The sequence below is a fragment of the Artibeus jamaicensis genome, unplaced genomic scaffold (genome assembly GCF_021234435.1).
Source record: "Artibeus jamaicensis isolate MK-2021 breed Jamaican fruit bat unplaced genomic scaffold, CSHL_Jam_final contig_2259, whole genome shotgun sequence".
Classification (NCBI taxonomy): domain Eukaryota; kingdom Metazoa; phylum Chordata; class Mammalia; order Chiroptera; family Phyllostomidae; genus Artibeus; species Artibeus jamaicensis.
The window spans coordinates 971491-985956 of NW_026521468.1; the positions used below are offsets into that span (position 1 = coordinate 971491).

Here is a 14466-nt window from a genome sequence, read left to right on the forward strand (position 1 = left end):
AGGCAAACACTTAAACCAAGAATCTGCTCCTCGGCCCCTGACACTGTACAGGTGACATGGGCTGGGGAGAGAAGAGCCCTTTAAGAACTAACTGGAAATGGACAGACTGGCTTTCAGGAGGTGCCCCCTAAACCTTTTCAACTCAGGAGACAGAAGAATCCACAAGTGAGTCTCCCAAGGGCCCGGAAATTCATAAAAGCCTTGCACGCAGAAGGCGTTCTGGAGGGGACACTCACGGTGGCGGGTCCAATGATGGTCACGCCCTTCTGTTCTGCCTTCTTGATCAGCTTCCTCGTGAGGGCCTCGGGGATGCCTTCGGCTATGATGGCGATGGTCCGGATCTAAAGGGAAAAAAGAGCAGTGCCCCCTCGCTCACTTCTCTCCTTGGGTGGGGTAAGGACGCAGCGACTGTGAAAGAAAGAACCCTCCACGCTCCTCCCATGTGCCATTCCAGGCTCTAAGGACAAAGTGATATTAGCGACACACACCCCTTCTTCCCACAGGTCTCTGTTCCTATGCTGATCGCACCAGCCCTCCTGCAGTCCGAGCTGCGGTGTACTCTCCTGTCCCCAGTGCACAGGACTGATACCTGTGTCCCACCTGCTCACAAAGTAGCTGTCTATGGCTTTCTCCGTGGCGCCCTCTGAGTCCCCGACTCTATGTCCCCAAGAACACAGAGCCCGTAAGTGATAGAAACCAGCTGCTGCCACACTCGGGCCAGAGAGTGGGCTGGGGAGGGAGCCTGAGGGACTGGGGAGAGAGCAGGGAAGGCTGAGCCATCTCTGACTCTAGTCTGGGGGCCAGCAAACTTCCCTACCAAGGATCAAATAGCATGTTAGGCTCTGTCAATCACGTGGTCTCTATGGTAACTAAACTTTGCCTTTGTAGCATGAAAGGGCCATGGACAACATATAAATGAACGAGCATAGGACATTCTGACAAAATTTTATTTGCAGGAGGAAGTGGAGGACTAGTTTGGCCCTTGAGCTGCACTTTGCCAACCTCTGACCTGGACTAAAAACCCAGCTCATTTCCAGCTCGGGCGCTTGCACCTTCGCTTCACCAGATACCCAAACCGGTTTATCTTCTCCAGCCTGGCACTGAACCACGCCGGAACCACACCGGTCGGGGACCAGGCAGTAACTCTGAAAAAAGAATCAATATCCTATTCTATCCGGGGTGTGGGGTGGGGGTGTGTGTGTCTTACAAATCAGTAACAAAGAAGACAAACAGCTCAATAGAAAAAAAAATAGGGGAAGCCAAATTATAGACTAAAAATGACCAATAAATGTTTTTAAAAGCTCAGAGTAATAATTAAAGGTGTGAAGATGAAACAGAATGCCTCTCAAATGGCCAATTGCACGTCTATAAAATCTGAGCACACAGTGTGGGCACGAGCACCGAGAAGGAGGTGCCTCACACCCCTGATGGGGTCCGTCTCAGCGCAGCTTTTTTGGGGGCGCCCGGCCAGTGCTGAGACGGACCCCAGGGGCTTTGAAATCTGCCCACTCCGATGCAGCGGTCTGATTTCTAGACATTTATTCTGGGGAAATAATTAAGGACATATTCAAATTACTCCAAGATGCTCATCACCAGACCTGACAAAGCAAAACTGCTGCTACCAATAAATATTTATTGCCGTGGAAAGAGCAACCGAAGAAAATGGATAGTTCTGTAAAATATTATTCCATTTGGCTGAATCTAGGAAAAGGTATGGATAAGAAAGTACTCAAAAATAGCAGCTGTGTTTCTGGGCAATGGGGCTTGAGGTTATTTCTTTCTTTCTTGTATTTATCATTAATTACATTTTTCCTATAACACGTAATGATTGTATAAGAAAGTACTTTTGATTCTGTTCTTAAAGCTGGGCCTGGACAGCACGGGGAGACGGGAGCAGCTGACCCTGACCCGGCTCTTTGTTGGCCCAGGCGAGCGGCCAGCCCACCCTAGGTTACTGCCCCGCCTTCTGAAGATGGAGTGTCTCCAGCCATTTTCACCCAGATCAGCGGCCAGCCCCAAGTCCTGGCCATCTGTCCCAGGTGGCAGTGACCCTGGACGCCCCCTAGGAGCTCTTCCCCAACACCCCTTCTGCCCCCCAGGGCCCAGCAACCTACCTGTGCGTAACTCATGGTCTCGACGGTGCTGTCGTAGGCAGAGCGGAGGGAGGCGAAGTTGATCAACACATCTACCTCCGGGTGTTTCTTCATGGCATCAGCCATGTTCTTGAAGACGGGGATCAGGATCTCCTTGTGACCCCAGTAAAACTTCTGCTTGTGGTCCCCACTGCGAGGAAGGTGAAGGGGGGGTCAGGACAACCTGTCAGGGCTGGGGAGGGGAAAGTCAAGGGGAGGCGCTTCATCTAGAAGGTGGAAGGCAGGGTTCTGCCCTCTAAGTGTTTCATCTACTGGAAAAGATCTTCCAGGAACGTGGCTTGCCCCAGTCCGAGATGGACAGTCGCTTCCCCAGCAAAAGGGATCGTCCAGCTGCTCCCCCAGCTCCGTCTTCGTGAGGAAGGGGATGGGACTGAAGGAGGCAGCCTCGCTGCTGTGGCGTGACTCACGTGAAAGGGTAGACCATGGCAGCCACCGAGGGCTCGTCCCGGGAGCAGACGTAGTCGAAGTCCAGCATGCCTTGCACGGCCCTGGTCTGCATGCCCCACACGATGGCCTTGGTATGGCGGCTGAAGAGCGTGGCACTCTTTCCTGGTGGGCAAAGACACGGCGAGTGCACCCAGGACACACACCCTTGTGAGACTCGTAGGGGCAGGGGCCACCTGCCAGACCCCTCCACGTCCCAAGTCCAGGGAGGGTGGCTAATCAGAACCACAAAGGGACATTAAGAGGGAGGAATTCTGAGAACTTCAGGAGGAAGTGCTTCAATTTCTTCTGGAAAGAGGTGGCAGGAGGTAAAAAGAGCTCGGAAGATCTGTCTGGCTGGTAAACAGCTCAGCAACGAACAGAGAAAGGACTCCCAATGCAAAGAGCAGGTCTCTTAGGGCCTTTTCAGTTTCATAGGAAAGGCAAATAGTAATCAGCCTCCTGGTTATATGCATATGGACAGTTGATAAATTACTTTTAAAGTCACTGGAAAAAAGCGTTAAGCTCTCCCAACTCTGGTGACCACAGGATATTATACAAGAAGAGATCCCCGCCCCTCAAAACAGATTTATCTTCTGGAAGGCTCCTTGTAGTACAGGCTTCCCAGCTAAGTGAGTGTTCTAGGAACCCATCTGTAGCAGTGCACCAGCTGGTGTTGTTGTGAGAGGCTGTTCAGCTTCAGTGAATTATTTTTTGAAGGCCCAACACCTTTGCCCATTTCACGATGGGTGATTTACGAGCACACCTGCCCACAGAGCAGAGTGTTCCACAGTTTTTGACCCAAAACAGCCTGACCCCTGTGCCCCACCCACCCTATTCACCAGATCTCTCTCGAGGGACACTTTTTTGTTTCCCAGGATGAAAAAAGTCATCAAAGGGAAACATTTTATAGTTGTAGAAGAGGTAAAACAAGAAATGGCAGAAACACTGAAAGGCACCAAAATCAGTGAGTTCAAGAACTGTTCTGACCAGTGGAAAAACGCCTCATCAGGTGTTTTACATCAACTGGAGAGTACTCTGAAGGCAACTAAAGTGTAAACATGTAAGAATACACAATTTTTAATAAATTAATTCTGGTTTTGGGGGAGTCTTCCCCTCGCACAACTTCTCCAACAACCCTCATCACCCGTCGACATCTGGACTTATATAAACCACCACAGGTCAGGGTCTGAATCCTCAGGATTCCAGGTCAGTGAGGGTCCCTTGGAAAGGTTTGCTCAGCTTTATCTTTAATGGAGGTTCAGGCCCAGGCTCTGGCCGGGGCAAGGCCGGCCTCCTCCCTCGATCAGGTGGCTCTTTCCCGCTCAGGACAATGCTCTTGGATGGGCTCTCCAGCCAGCAGGAAAGAGGTAAGGGGCAAAGGAAAGGAACGAAAATATCTGGCAGAAGTGGATTCCTCAGCGTTGAAGGGAAAGGCTCCTTCGCCGCAGGCGGTGAACTCTCCCTCCCTTCCCTGCAAGTCCCAAGCAGGAGGGTGGCCCTCAGGGGAGGTTCTCAGCTCCTGGGGAAAACAGGGCCGAACCCAGTGGCATCTGACATTCATTAACCGACTGTACTAACACAGATTTGGCTGACCGAGTTCAAGGTCTGATTAAATGATTTCAGGAGATCACTTTCCCAAGGCAGAGAGGCTTCTGGTCCCCACAGGCCCGCCTCTTCCATCCCAGCCTGAGCTTCTCCTGACACAGGCTCCTGATGTTGCAAACACCCAGAATTTACCGTCACTGGGCCCATCTGGGCTCTGATGAGGCATGAGATCATGGAACAAGGGAAGCCACCTAAGCGAGTAGGACATTGAAGCCCAGAGTTGCCAAATGACAGATCCCAGGCCATCTGGCGTCTGAGCCAGGATTACAGCTCGACTGTGCATGAGCGGAAGAGGAATATAAGCCACTGCCCGTCCTCAGGGGAGCCCGCGCCCGAGTCCCTGTGTGACCTGTGCACGCGCACACACACACGTCTGTCCACCCAGGAGGCCACAGAAGTCAGAACTAAGCCTGCGTCCCTACAAACCCACCTCACCTCCCTCATGAAAGGGGCAGAACCAGAGTGCTCGCCTACTCCAATGGAGAGGAGCCAAAGCTGATGGGAGTAATCCTCGGCCCACCAGTAGTGAGGAGTCGCCCTCCTCCGCCCAAGAAACCTGGCTTGAGGATAACAGTCCCTTCACTACCCTCCTCCTCTAGACCGGCTGATGGGGAGGGGCCCACTCTGATACCAGCTGTCCTTCCTCACCTGCTCCTCAGCACAGCTGGGGACTGGCAGTCCCCTAGGCCTGACTGAGCTCTGGGAGAACTGGAGCAGCCCCTGTTCTCTGCCCAGGGCTCAGCCTCAGGTCATGCCTTTCAGGAAACAATGAGTCTTGCCAGATAGTCTAGGAGCTGCACTCCTGGCCTTTCTGGAGGGATCTAAGCAAGCATGCCCAGTTATCCCTCCCCCTCCCTTGAGCAGGAAAGGGATCAAATATCATCAGAAGACTCCTGTCCCCCAGAGTGAAATCTCCCATGCTGTGAATGTCAAGTTAAACAAAGCCCTGATGCTTTGAAAAGGTGAACAGGTGTGTTCTGTGTGTGAGGGTGCACGAAAAACAGTCCTCCACAGTGACTTCAGACACCAGAGCCCAGACCCCTTCTACTGCACACCTTTCCGGGTCTCTCTCTTTCTCCTCCTCTATCCTGTCTTCCACCCAAATCCCAGGAAAATCTGAACTTGTCCCTGGTATTGGGAGCTCTGGGACAGAGTCGGGAGGTGGGGAAAGTAAACGAAACCATCATGAGATGCAGACGAGAACCGGGTGGTGCGTGGCTCTCCTCCTGGCCCACTGTGCTCTGCCACTTCCCCTTGAGTTTCGATGGCTCCCTCCTTCCCGGGAGGACCCTCCCTCCTCGGCACACTCCACTCTCCGAGGCTGTGGGCCTGGCTCTTCACCCCTTCAGCCCCAAGTCTGGAGCCAGAGACTGCCACAAGGCCAGGAGATCAATGAGTGGGGGCTTGCACTGAGCAGGAGTGGGAGGGGAGGGAGCAAGGCCACACCAAGGCAGGGACGAAATATACCAGACAACACTGCAACCCACTGGGGAGGGGGACACGAAGCAAATGGTTAAGACTGAAACCCACTAACAAGCCACACGCAGGTTTGGGAAGGGCAGGGGCATCCTACCTTGCAGGGATCTTGGACTTGGGACTGAATCTGTCAAAGAAAATGACCAAGGCAACTGAGTGACCTACTGATGGCCCAAAGCTTTGCAGGGAGAGGGTGGGAACAGGGAAGGGTCCCATGGACCCGCCTGGCAGAGCTGATGCCCTCACCGTCTCTCGTCTATTCCGCAATAGACAGGAGTCAAGCCAGCAAGAGAAGACAGCACCAATCAGCAGAGCAAAAGCAAGAAGCAGCAAAGGACCAAAGTGGGCAGAGAGAGGGGCGGGAGGAACATGAAGGCTTGGGGGGTGCTCTCAACACCAAACTGCCCCAGGCCCTCTGAAGGGACAGCCGGCCTGGTCCCAGCCTCTGACCACCAACCCTTGTTCCCACAAAGTTCACAAGGATCAGGCGGAGATGGGTCGGACTTGTCATTGTGTGCTGTGGGTTTGGGGACTACAAGGCAGTGGCTTTCCACCTGGATACCTGGAGCCAGTGTCACTCCTTCACAAAACGCCTCAGGCATGTTCTGCCCGTACCAGGAAGAGGATGCACAGGCCACGCCAGCCAGCCCAGCAGTGACTAAAGCTGGTTACTGCTCGCTGGCTGCCAGGGCTGGCTGGCAGGGCTCCCGTCTTTGATGAACCAGAGGAGGGGGAGACAAAGCAGGTGAAGTACAAACGGGCTGGTGGGCAGCGCGTGTCCTTACAGGGGGCTCCGGAAGGCAGAGTCTTCGCAGGAGCCCCGGAGGATGGGGTGGGCGGGAACTACCGCCACACGGGAGCTCGCTCTGCCCTCCACTCAGGAGCAGAGCCTGGGAGACCGACCTGCCCACCCCCTGGAACGTTTGTAACCCTGTCTCCTCCGCAGCCTCCCTGTCCTGCTCACCCTCACCCAGACACAGGAGGTAAGGGGGTAAAAGAGAAGAAGGTGAGGAGTGGGGTGACCCGGGCCCAGCTGGGTTCTCAGCACCAGGAGAGCCTGCGGGGAAGGCTTGGCACATCCTCATGTCTGTTCCCGTCCCACGCCCCTGCCCACTCTCGCAGCAAAGCCCACACGCCTACCATCACCTCTGCTGGCCCCGTGAGGCCCAGAAAGGGGAGGGGGACAGGGAAGGTCCAAAACCACTGGGAGTTACCTTGGAGCACAGCAGGCTTGGCCTTCTTTGCAGGTGCCACCTCATCGGCCCTGGACTCAGAAAAAGATGCAGTCCTGCTGGGCACTGGAGTCTGGGGTAGGACAAGGGGAGGGAGAGGACGTCACAGGTGGCAGCCAGCAACAAAAGCCACTGGTTCTTGAGGCACCAAAGAAACCAGGTGACGAGAGCCAAGTACTGCACTGTTCTTTACAAGCTACTTCCAAAAGCGCTATTCCAACAGCCTCCTGAGGCAAGAATTAGTGTTGTCTCCCCACTCCAGGTGAGCAAAGCGGGGCTCTGGGCAGGGACGGTAACTGCCGAGATACCTCCTTCGGCAGGATTTGAACTCAGGTCTCACTTAACCCCGAGCTTCCCATTATTCTACCTGGACTGGCACAGAAAAAACCCGGCAGAGATCATGAAACCAACCACGTACCACCTCCCCCCACATTTCCCCAAATGGCTAGGGACAGAAGACGGCGCCATGTCCCGGACGGGATGGGGGTGTGAGGGGCCGACAAGGCCGGCCAGCCAGCACCTACCGACGTGCTCCCACTGGCATTGAGGAGGAAGTTTGCGGTGTGGGCGGCTGTGGGCGGCTGATTGGGGATGGGCCGCTGGCCCAGTGCCATGCCCACAATGGCCGTCATGTGAGTCTCGGTGCCAAACACGTGGATGGGGATCCCGGTGGTCTTGCCTGTGGAGGAGGGAAAAGAGTCCGTCACCCAAGTGCTCAGATCAGTGCCTGAGCCCACGTGACTCCAAAAAGGTCCTCTAGGGTCCTGCCCCACGCCTGGCACTTCCTGTGCAAGACCAATGACCCAAGTCAGCTGTCATACCTTCATCGCCCACCGGATTCCTGCTGACTGAGAGCGAGAACAGCCCTGCTGCCGTGCCCGAGGGACCTAGAAGCATCCTGGGTCCGCGCACCTCCCGTGCACAGCCTGGGTCCCGGCTCTCCAACCCCCTCAACCTCACTCTCCGGCCCCAGGCCTGGCCACTGTCCCTAAGCACTGGCCCTGCTCCTGCTCTACATGGAGCTCCCTCGCCCAGGTCGGGGCCAGCTGTTCTCGTCATTCAGCCCAAGCGCCGCCTCCCGACGACCTTGACAGCACCCCCCCCCCTTGCTTTGCTGTGTGGAGCCCTTTCTGACAGCATCCTGCTCCAACAGCGGTTTACTGGTTTGATGTTCCAACCACGACCTAGTGACATCCACTGCACTGTACCGGGGGCCGGGCCTGCGGCGGGTAATCACTTTTGGGGGGACTAGAATTTGGCAGTGCTTCAACTGATTGAGGCGGGTTTGGTGTTCACCATGGACACCAGATTTGGGAAAATGAACAGGTTTTGCCTCTCCAGTCAGAGAACACACTCAGTGAGCACAAGCACCTCACATCTGTCACCCTCTGGCACTTCACTTGAGCCCCTGCCGCACACACACTGACCCGTGGTGGGGTCCGCATTCTGCTCAAGACCAAAGCTGATGGTCTCGGAGCCCGCGTATCTCAGTATTTCAGGCTCCGTCTGGTCAGCTCAGGGAGGCCTGACGCCAGTCCTGACTACGGGCCCAGACTTCCCGAAAGCTCGGAGTTCGACGACTTATGAACCTGCAGGTTCACACTCCGAACGCGGAAGGGACAAAGGAAACCGAAACAGACGTTACGCCCTCTCCTCCCTCGGCTGTCCCGTTCTACCTGCGCCCTGCCCTCTTCCCCACATCCGGCCGCCACTGTGCTGGACTCTGCTGCCGTCTCTTAAGAGTGCTCCCTGCCTGTACCCTGGCTGCCCTCTGGTGCACCCAGCAGCTAAACTAAGCCTTCCAACTCGAGGCAAACCAAGTCACTCCTCTGGCTGGGTCTCCCATGGCTGCCGACCCAGGGTCCCGCACTAGCCCACACACCTGAGCTGGCCACTTCAGTGCCCCGTCTCCCACACCCTGCCCCTTGCCCCCTTGGCCCCTCCCCAGGCCGCCCCCCCCCATGGGCCTGCACACGCCGGCCTGCTCCCCCTCGGGTCTGGAACTTGTCCTTTCCCCTGCAGACAGTCACCACGTGAACGGTGCCCTCCCCTCCTCCAGGTCTTCGGCCCAAAGCCACCTTTTCAGTCGAGCCTTCTCCGATCACCCCACAGAAAACCGCCCCTGTCCCCGACCCCCACACACTACCCCTGCACCTGCTCTATCCTTCTTACGCACTCGGTGCAACCCGACATCGCAGTCAATGTCCTTAACCGTACGAGGGCTCGGCTGGCTGTCACGTGCCAGGCGTGTGGCTGCAACCCCCGTGCGCGGCACAGAGCAGGTGCCACTCCGCACGTATTTGTGAAACGAACATGCTTTCCTGCCCCATGAAGCTTGTGTCCTGTCCACACCAGAGGGCAGGACGTGGAAGCAGGAGCAGGCTGCACACCCGGAGAGAGCGGTGGAAGAACACGGAAGGACCCCCAAGGAAGCAGGCCATGACGCTCGGGGTTGGGAGAGAAAAGTCCCCATCTTACCAACTTCTCCCATCACCCGCAAGCCCTCCTGATAGTTGGGGCCACCTCTTCGGACAAAGATGGTGACCTCATGCTCCTTCAGGGGGCCCTGGTAATCTCGAATCGCTCTCACGATGCCCTGGAAGCACAAAGGGACAGACAGGTGACTAAAAACGAGGTGGCCGTAAATCAATGACTTACAACTGTGATAAACCAATGTACCTGGGCGTGTGTAACAAGGCGGCTTCTCGTGATGCGTGGCAAGCCCCGGCAGTCGAGTGTTTTATGTGTGTGGACTGGGCTATGCACAAGCGACCAAAAAGCCTGGCATCTGCGATCACTCGTAAAGATGCTGAGATGAGAATCTGGAGTAGCCGGGAGGGCCACCCCTCAATGAACAGGGTGTTGGGCTCCCAGTATCAGCAAGACTGTGCTACTCTCTCTCTTGTCCCATGTACAGTCATTCTGTTATCTCACTGCAGTTTGGGGTGGGGAGAATCATCTATGCTGGGGCCCCATCCAAGAGTTCTCACAGGTTGCAAGGCACACACGACTTAAATGTCAATGTCCCATAAGAGCTTCTTCCAGATTTAGGGAGCCGCCCTCACACTGAGGATCAACTTTGGAAACTTCAGAGAATACACAGGTGCGCACCAAGTTTGTCTCTGCAGACACGGACTGGCTGACTGAGCCCAGAGTCTAACTTCTGCCACCCTTCCCCCGGTCCCTGCTCCGGACCCAACCCGCCCTCAACACCCGTGCTGGCTTTATCAAAGGGCTGCTCGAAGTTACAACAAAGCTTGGAGATTGGACCCGTTTCAGATTTGTCTGCGGAGTCAGGTCCAGTTAGGGACACCCTGTTTTAGGCAGGACTGACGAGGCCTGGTCCTCCCCTTCTTGAGAGTGCAGACTCACAAGGTTGACATTTATTTATTCATTATTCTCACCACCTACTTGAAAGCACCAGACAGGGCACATTCCAACGAATGGCTTCAATGAGCCCCTGGCAGTGGGGAGTAATAAATGGCCTCCTGAGGTGGCTGCTTGAGGGGGCCAATTCCTGAAATATGTCAGCTGGACCATCCTAGTTGACCAGCAGCCACGCTCAAAAGCTGTGTGCCCGTGGCCCTGACCGTGTTACAGGGACCCCGGCTGACGGCCCTGGGCTGGGTGAGCAGGAGCCCCAGACCCTCAGAACAGTTCCCTCATTCTGACCTTTTGGAGAAGGGGCTGGGGACTGAGAGATGCAAGACCAGCAGCAGCTGCAGAGAACTGAGCCTCACAATTGGGGGTGGAAAATGAGGGTGCACTGAGACAGTTCTTTGAGAACTGGTCCTGAAAGGGGGATGGCAGAACTCTGCCTTCTGTCCCCACACCTCAGATGGGAGAATTTCGGCCCAGTGAGTGCCAGCTGCCTGCCCCGAGACAGGTCCAGATCTGTCCCGGGGTTCTCTGCTTCCTCCACGAAGGACCTCTATCTGGGCCGGGCAATTCACGGGAGCTTGCTTCTTTTTAAGCCTTGCGTGTGAGAACCTCCCACCCCTGGTTCCCCATGTTCCCCAGAAACTGCACAGCCACCACAGCTGGTTACCTTGAATGTGGCAGCCACATTGGTGAAGTTTGCGATGCTGCCTCCGATGATGAGGATCTTGCCTGGGTTTGGAGTGAGAGAGATGTCAAGAAAGGGTTAGAAAGGGGGACCTGAGTATCTTACCAGACAGCTGACTGAGAGTTCTCTCCTCTGAGCAAGGGTCTGCCAGCTGTTAGGAGGTGTCAGTGCAGAGGTGGGAGATACTGGCTGATCTTTCCTGATAACGCTCGGGCTTATCAACTCCACTCTCCATCCCCCACACCACGAAGCAAGTGGTCAATCCAAACTTGCAGAATCTCTACGTAATTCCCAGACGGCCGTCCAGAGACCTAGCTTGGTTTCTGGACATGCCTGGCGGGAACCTCGCTCCACCTGGTTCTGGGTAGGGTGACTGGTAAGCGTAGTTGCCAACAGTGGAATGGCACAGCCAGGTAATAAACATCCACAAACCGAGTTTATAGCAGCCAGAGAGAGCACGCCTCGCTTCGTCCCTCGCACCCTGCTCACAGGGCTTTAAGTCATCTCCTTAGCTACTTGAGACCCCCTCTGAGAGACACTGTCACTGCCCACTGCACAGCAGGGGAACCCAGGGCCCCGAAGTTAAATGACCAGCCCTGGGTTGCAAAGGACTGGGCACGACCTCAGTGTCCGCTAGCCCAAAGCTGCTCCCTGTAGCGCACGTCTCACCTTCTGGGTGCTTCTCTTGGGTCATGAGGGACAGGATCGTCTTGGCATAGTCATAGGTCTGCTGCTCGCTGGGGGCACCTGAGTACTCCCCGTAGTTCGCCAGCTCGTTGACACCCCCCAGATCGCAGATGGTGTCACTGCCAGGGAGACACGGAAGTCAGTGCTGGGTCTGACCTGAGCAGCAGAGGGTGGTGGCCTAGTGACTGGGAGGACACGCAGACACCCCCGAAGCCCTGAAGTCTGACTATGGACCTGACCCCTCAGATCCTGGACCCCGAGCCCCACACGAGCCACACTCGAAGGTCAACGGTGCTGCATCAGGCCCCCCGGGCAGCACGGTCTGCCAGCGCTGGGCTGCCACCACGGGGCCCCGGACTGACAGGCGCAGGTGAGTGAAGAGGACAGAGACCACCTCCCGACACGAAACAACCGCTTTCCCAGAGTCTCCGCCAGGCTGTGCCACGGAGAACTGCTGGAGCCAGAAGGAAGCCCAGCTAAGCACTCGATTATCAAAGGGTGTGGACTAGGATCCCAATATTGCTATGAAGTGTGAAAGGACGCACACTTCCACGGGCGCTGAAACACCTGGAAGCACACACAGCAAAGTGGTCACCGTGGTGACCTGGCACATGTGGGGAGGTGCAGCGACCCTCGCTTTCTGGTTTGTTTTCTGTGTGTGTTGTAGCCTTACATGGAACCCACATCACTAATTCCAGAAAAGCTAATCAAAATAACATCCTTTTGTAGCAAATGGGAAGGTGCATGGATCCTCCAGCGCACCCCACGATTCCTGCTCTGCACCAAGCAAGGAACTAGACGTCCAGAGGTGAAGCACTTGACCCGGCCCACACACCTATGGACCCGACTGGCACCCCGTCGGCAGCCCCCTCGGTCACCTGTACACGACAGAGGCACCACCTCCCGCCACCATGGTCCAGATCCTCCCTTTGGGGTTCAGCAAGGTCAGCTTCAGGCTCGCCCCACTTTTGGCATCCAGGTCTGCAATGTAGGCTTCCTAGGGACCAGACCACAAACACAGGTGAGCCCTGGAGGCACTCCCTTTGCCAACATCCCAGGTCCTCGGGCCCCTCCGCTCCTGTCCCTGGAGACATAGGAAGAGGTTCTCGGCTGCTTTAAGAGGGCCAGGGAGGAGAGGCTACGTGGGGACCCTACGTGCCTGGGACGAAACATGACGGCATCTTCACGCCCTAAAACCACCCACTGCCACTGTCCCCACCTGCGGACAAACTTCCCAATTCCTTTCTAGGACTGCAAGTCCTTGGCTCTCTGCCCAAGTCCCAAGCCTTGCTGTGTCACCGCTTCCTCACCAGCACCCCCTCCGAGCGTCTGTCGCCCAGATCACACAATCCCCCCCCCCCGCCTTCCCCCAGCCCAGCCACTTTCCTTGGCCAGGGTTACGTCATGTCATGCAGGCCTGATTCTGCTATGAGGACCTCAGAGAGGATGGGGTGGAAAGGAGCAATTAAAATTCTCAGCAAGTGGCAGGCAGAGCTACGTTCCTGACAGATTCGGGGGAGCCATTCAGAACTATCAAGAAGCAACAAATCAAGTTAAGAGCCCAGGGAGGTTGATTGAGAGAGACGTCTAAAAGGGTTTCTGGCCAGGATTCAGAGCCTTGGCCGACTCCTACCCCCAGCCCCCCTTGGGGTTTTAAGAAAATTAAATGGCTCTCGACCTTCCTTTCCCTGCCAAATATACCGCCCGCAAGGGGGCCCAACGCTCATCGGAGATTGGCCGCCTGCCCCCATCACCCTCCCTCTCCCACCCGAGCCGGCCTTACCTCCGGATAAGCCTCTCGCCCGAAGGGGGGAGGGAACTCTATATCGCCCCACTTCACTTTGCAGATGTAGTCCGCAGTGGCATCCACCTTGGCCGCCAAGTCAAGGACATAGACGCCACCTTTGGTCACTACTGCGAGAAAGATGGAGGCACTCAGACCCCTGCCCCAGGCAGAGGTGACCACCAACTGCCACCCCCCCAGACTTCCCACACGCCACTCCCACGGGGTCCAGGTCCCACACAGGCCTAATGGCTTCCTCGCCGAGCGAGGAACCAGAACAATTCTCAAGGAGACGCAGCTTTCCCCCATCAAAGGAAAAAGAAATCCTTTAAGACCAGGTTCCTCCACCCTGACCTACAGGTAATAAATATGATAGGAAAGTCTGTTTTAGTTGCTATGCAATTTTTGAACACTTCATAAAATGATACACAATGTGCCTTAAATATCTAACCATTTACCCATCCACAACCTTGCCATTAAAAAAAATGTTTAAAGGTACAGGCTGGGGGAAGCCACACTGTCAGGCGGTGAGTGGGGGAGTCGGGAGGCTTCGAGGGGCCCCGGCCAGCGGGGCGCCTTTACTGCCGCCTCACCAGACATCCATCTTCCCTTTCCCCCAGGGCCATTTAGCTAATTAAGTCAGCACAGAACCATCTGGTCCATTAGAGCGGCTGTATCCCCAGCTGGCTCTGGAATCAGGACTTTGCCCTGAGAAGCCCTGGCCAGAGCCAGATCACACCACCGACCTCCTTCCCGGCCTGATAGGCTTGGCCAAGGCTTCCAGACCTTGGGGATCAATGATTGACCAACTTCTGGAGGGGGGGCCTCCGAGGGCACAGAGAGGAAAGGAGGAGGGCCCGAAGGGTCAGGAGAGTGCAGAGGCGGCCCCGCTGCTGGGCGAACAGCATAGCCCACAGGCAGAAACAGCCTCAGAGCACACAGGACTTCCCCATCACAGAACAAGTCAAGGCCAAAGGAAGAAGCTGGAGCTGGTGAAAGGGGACCGATCAGAGTCTTCTGAGAGCTCAGAAACAGAAG

General features: G+C 55.9%; 1 protein-coding gene across 2 annotated transcripts in view; it reads right to left on the reverse strand.

Moving 5' to 3' along the window:
- The window catches only part of ACLY (ATP citrate lyase), a 39393-nt gene that overhangs the window by 15946 nt on the left and 8981 nt on the right, over positions 1–14466 (reverse strand). Inside the window, exons 7-17 of one of the 2 annotated variants that reach the window (XM_053660021.1) lie at positions 13429–13559; positions 12524–12642; positions 11628–11764; positions 10941–11002; positions 9371–9488; positions 7417–7571; positions 6875–6965; positions 5758–5787; positions 2561–2702; positions 2115–2283; positions 237–341 (exon numbers count right to left, since the gene is read on the reverse strand). In XM_053660021.1, coding sequence (XP_053515996.1) covers positions 237–341; positions 2115–2283; positions 2561–2702; positions 5758–5787; positions 6875–6965; positions 7417–7571; positions 9371–9488; positions 10941–11002; positions 11628–11764; positions 12524–12642; positions 13429–13559 — 1259 coding nt within the window. The remainder of the gene's footprint in view (positions 1–236; positions 342–2114; positions 2284–2560; positions 2703–5757; positions 5788–6874; positions 6966–7416; positions 7572–9370; positions 9489–10940; positions 11003–11627; positions 11765–12523; positions 12643–13428; positions 13560–14466) is intronic. The other variant, XM_053660027.1, reaches the window with a different exon arrangement.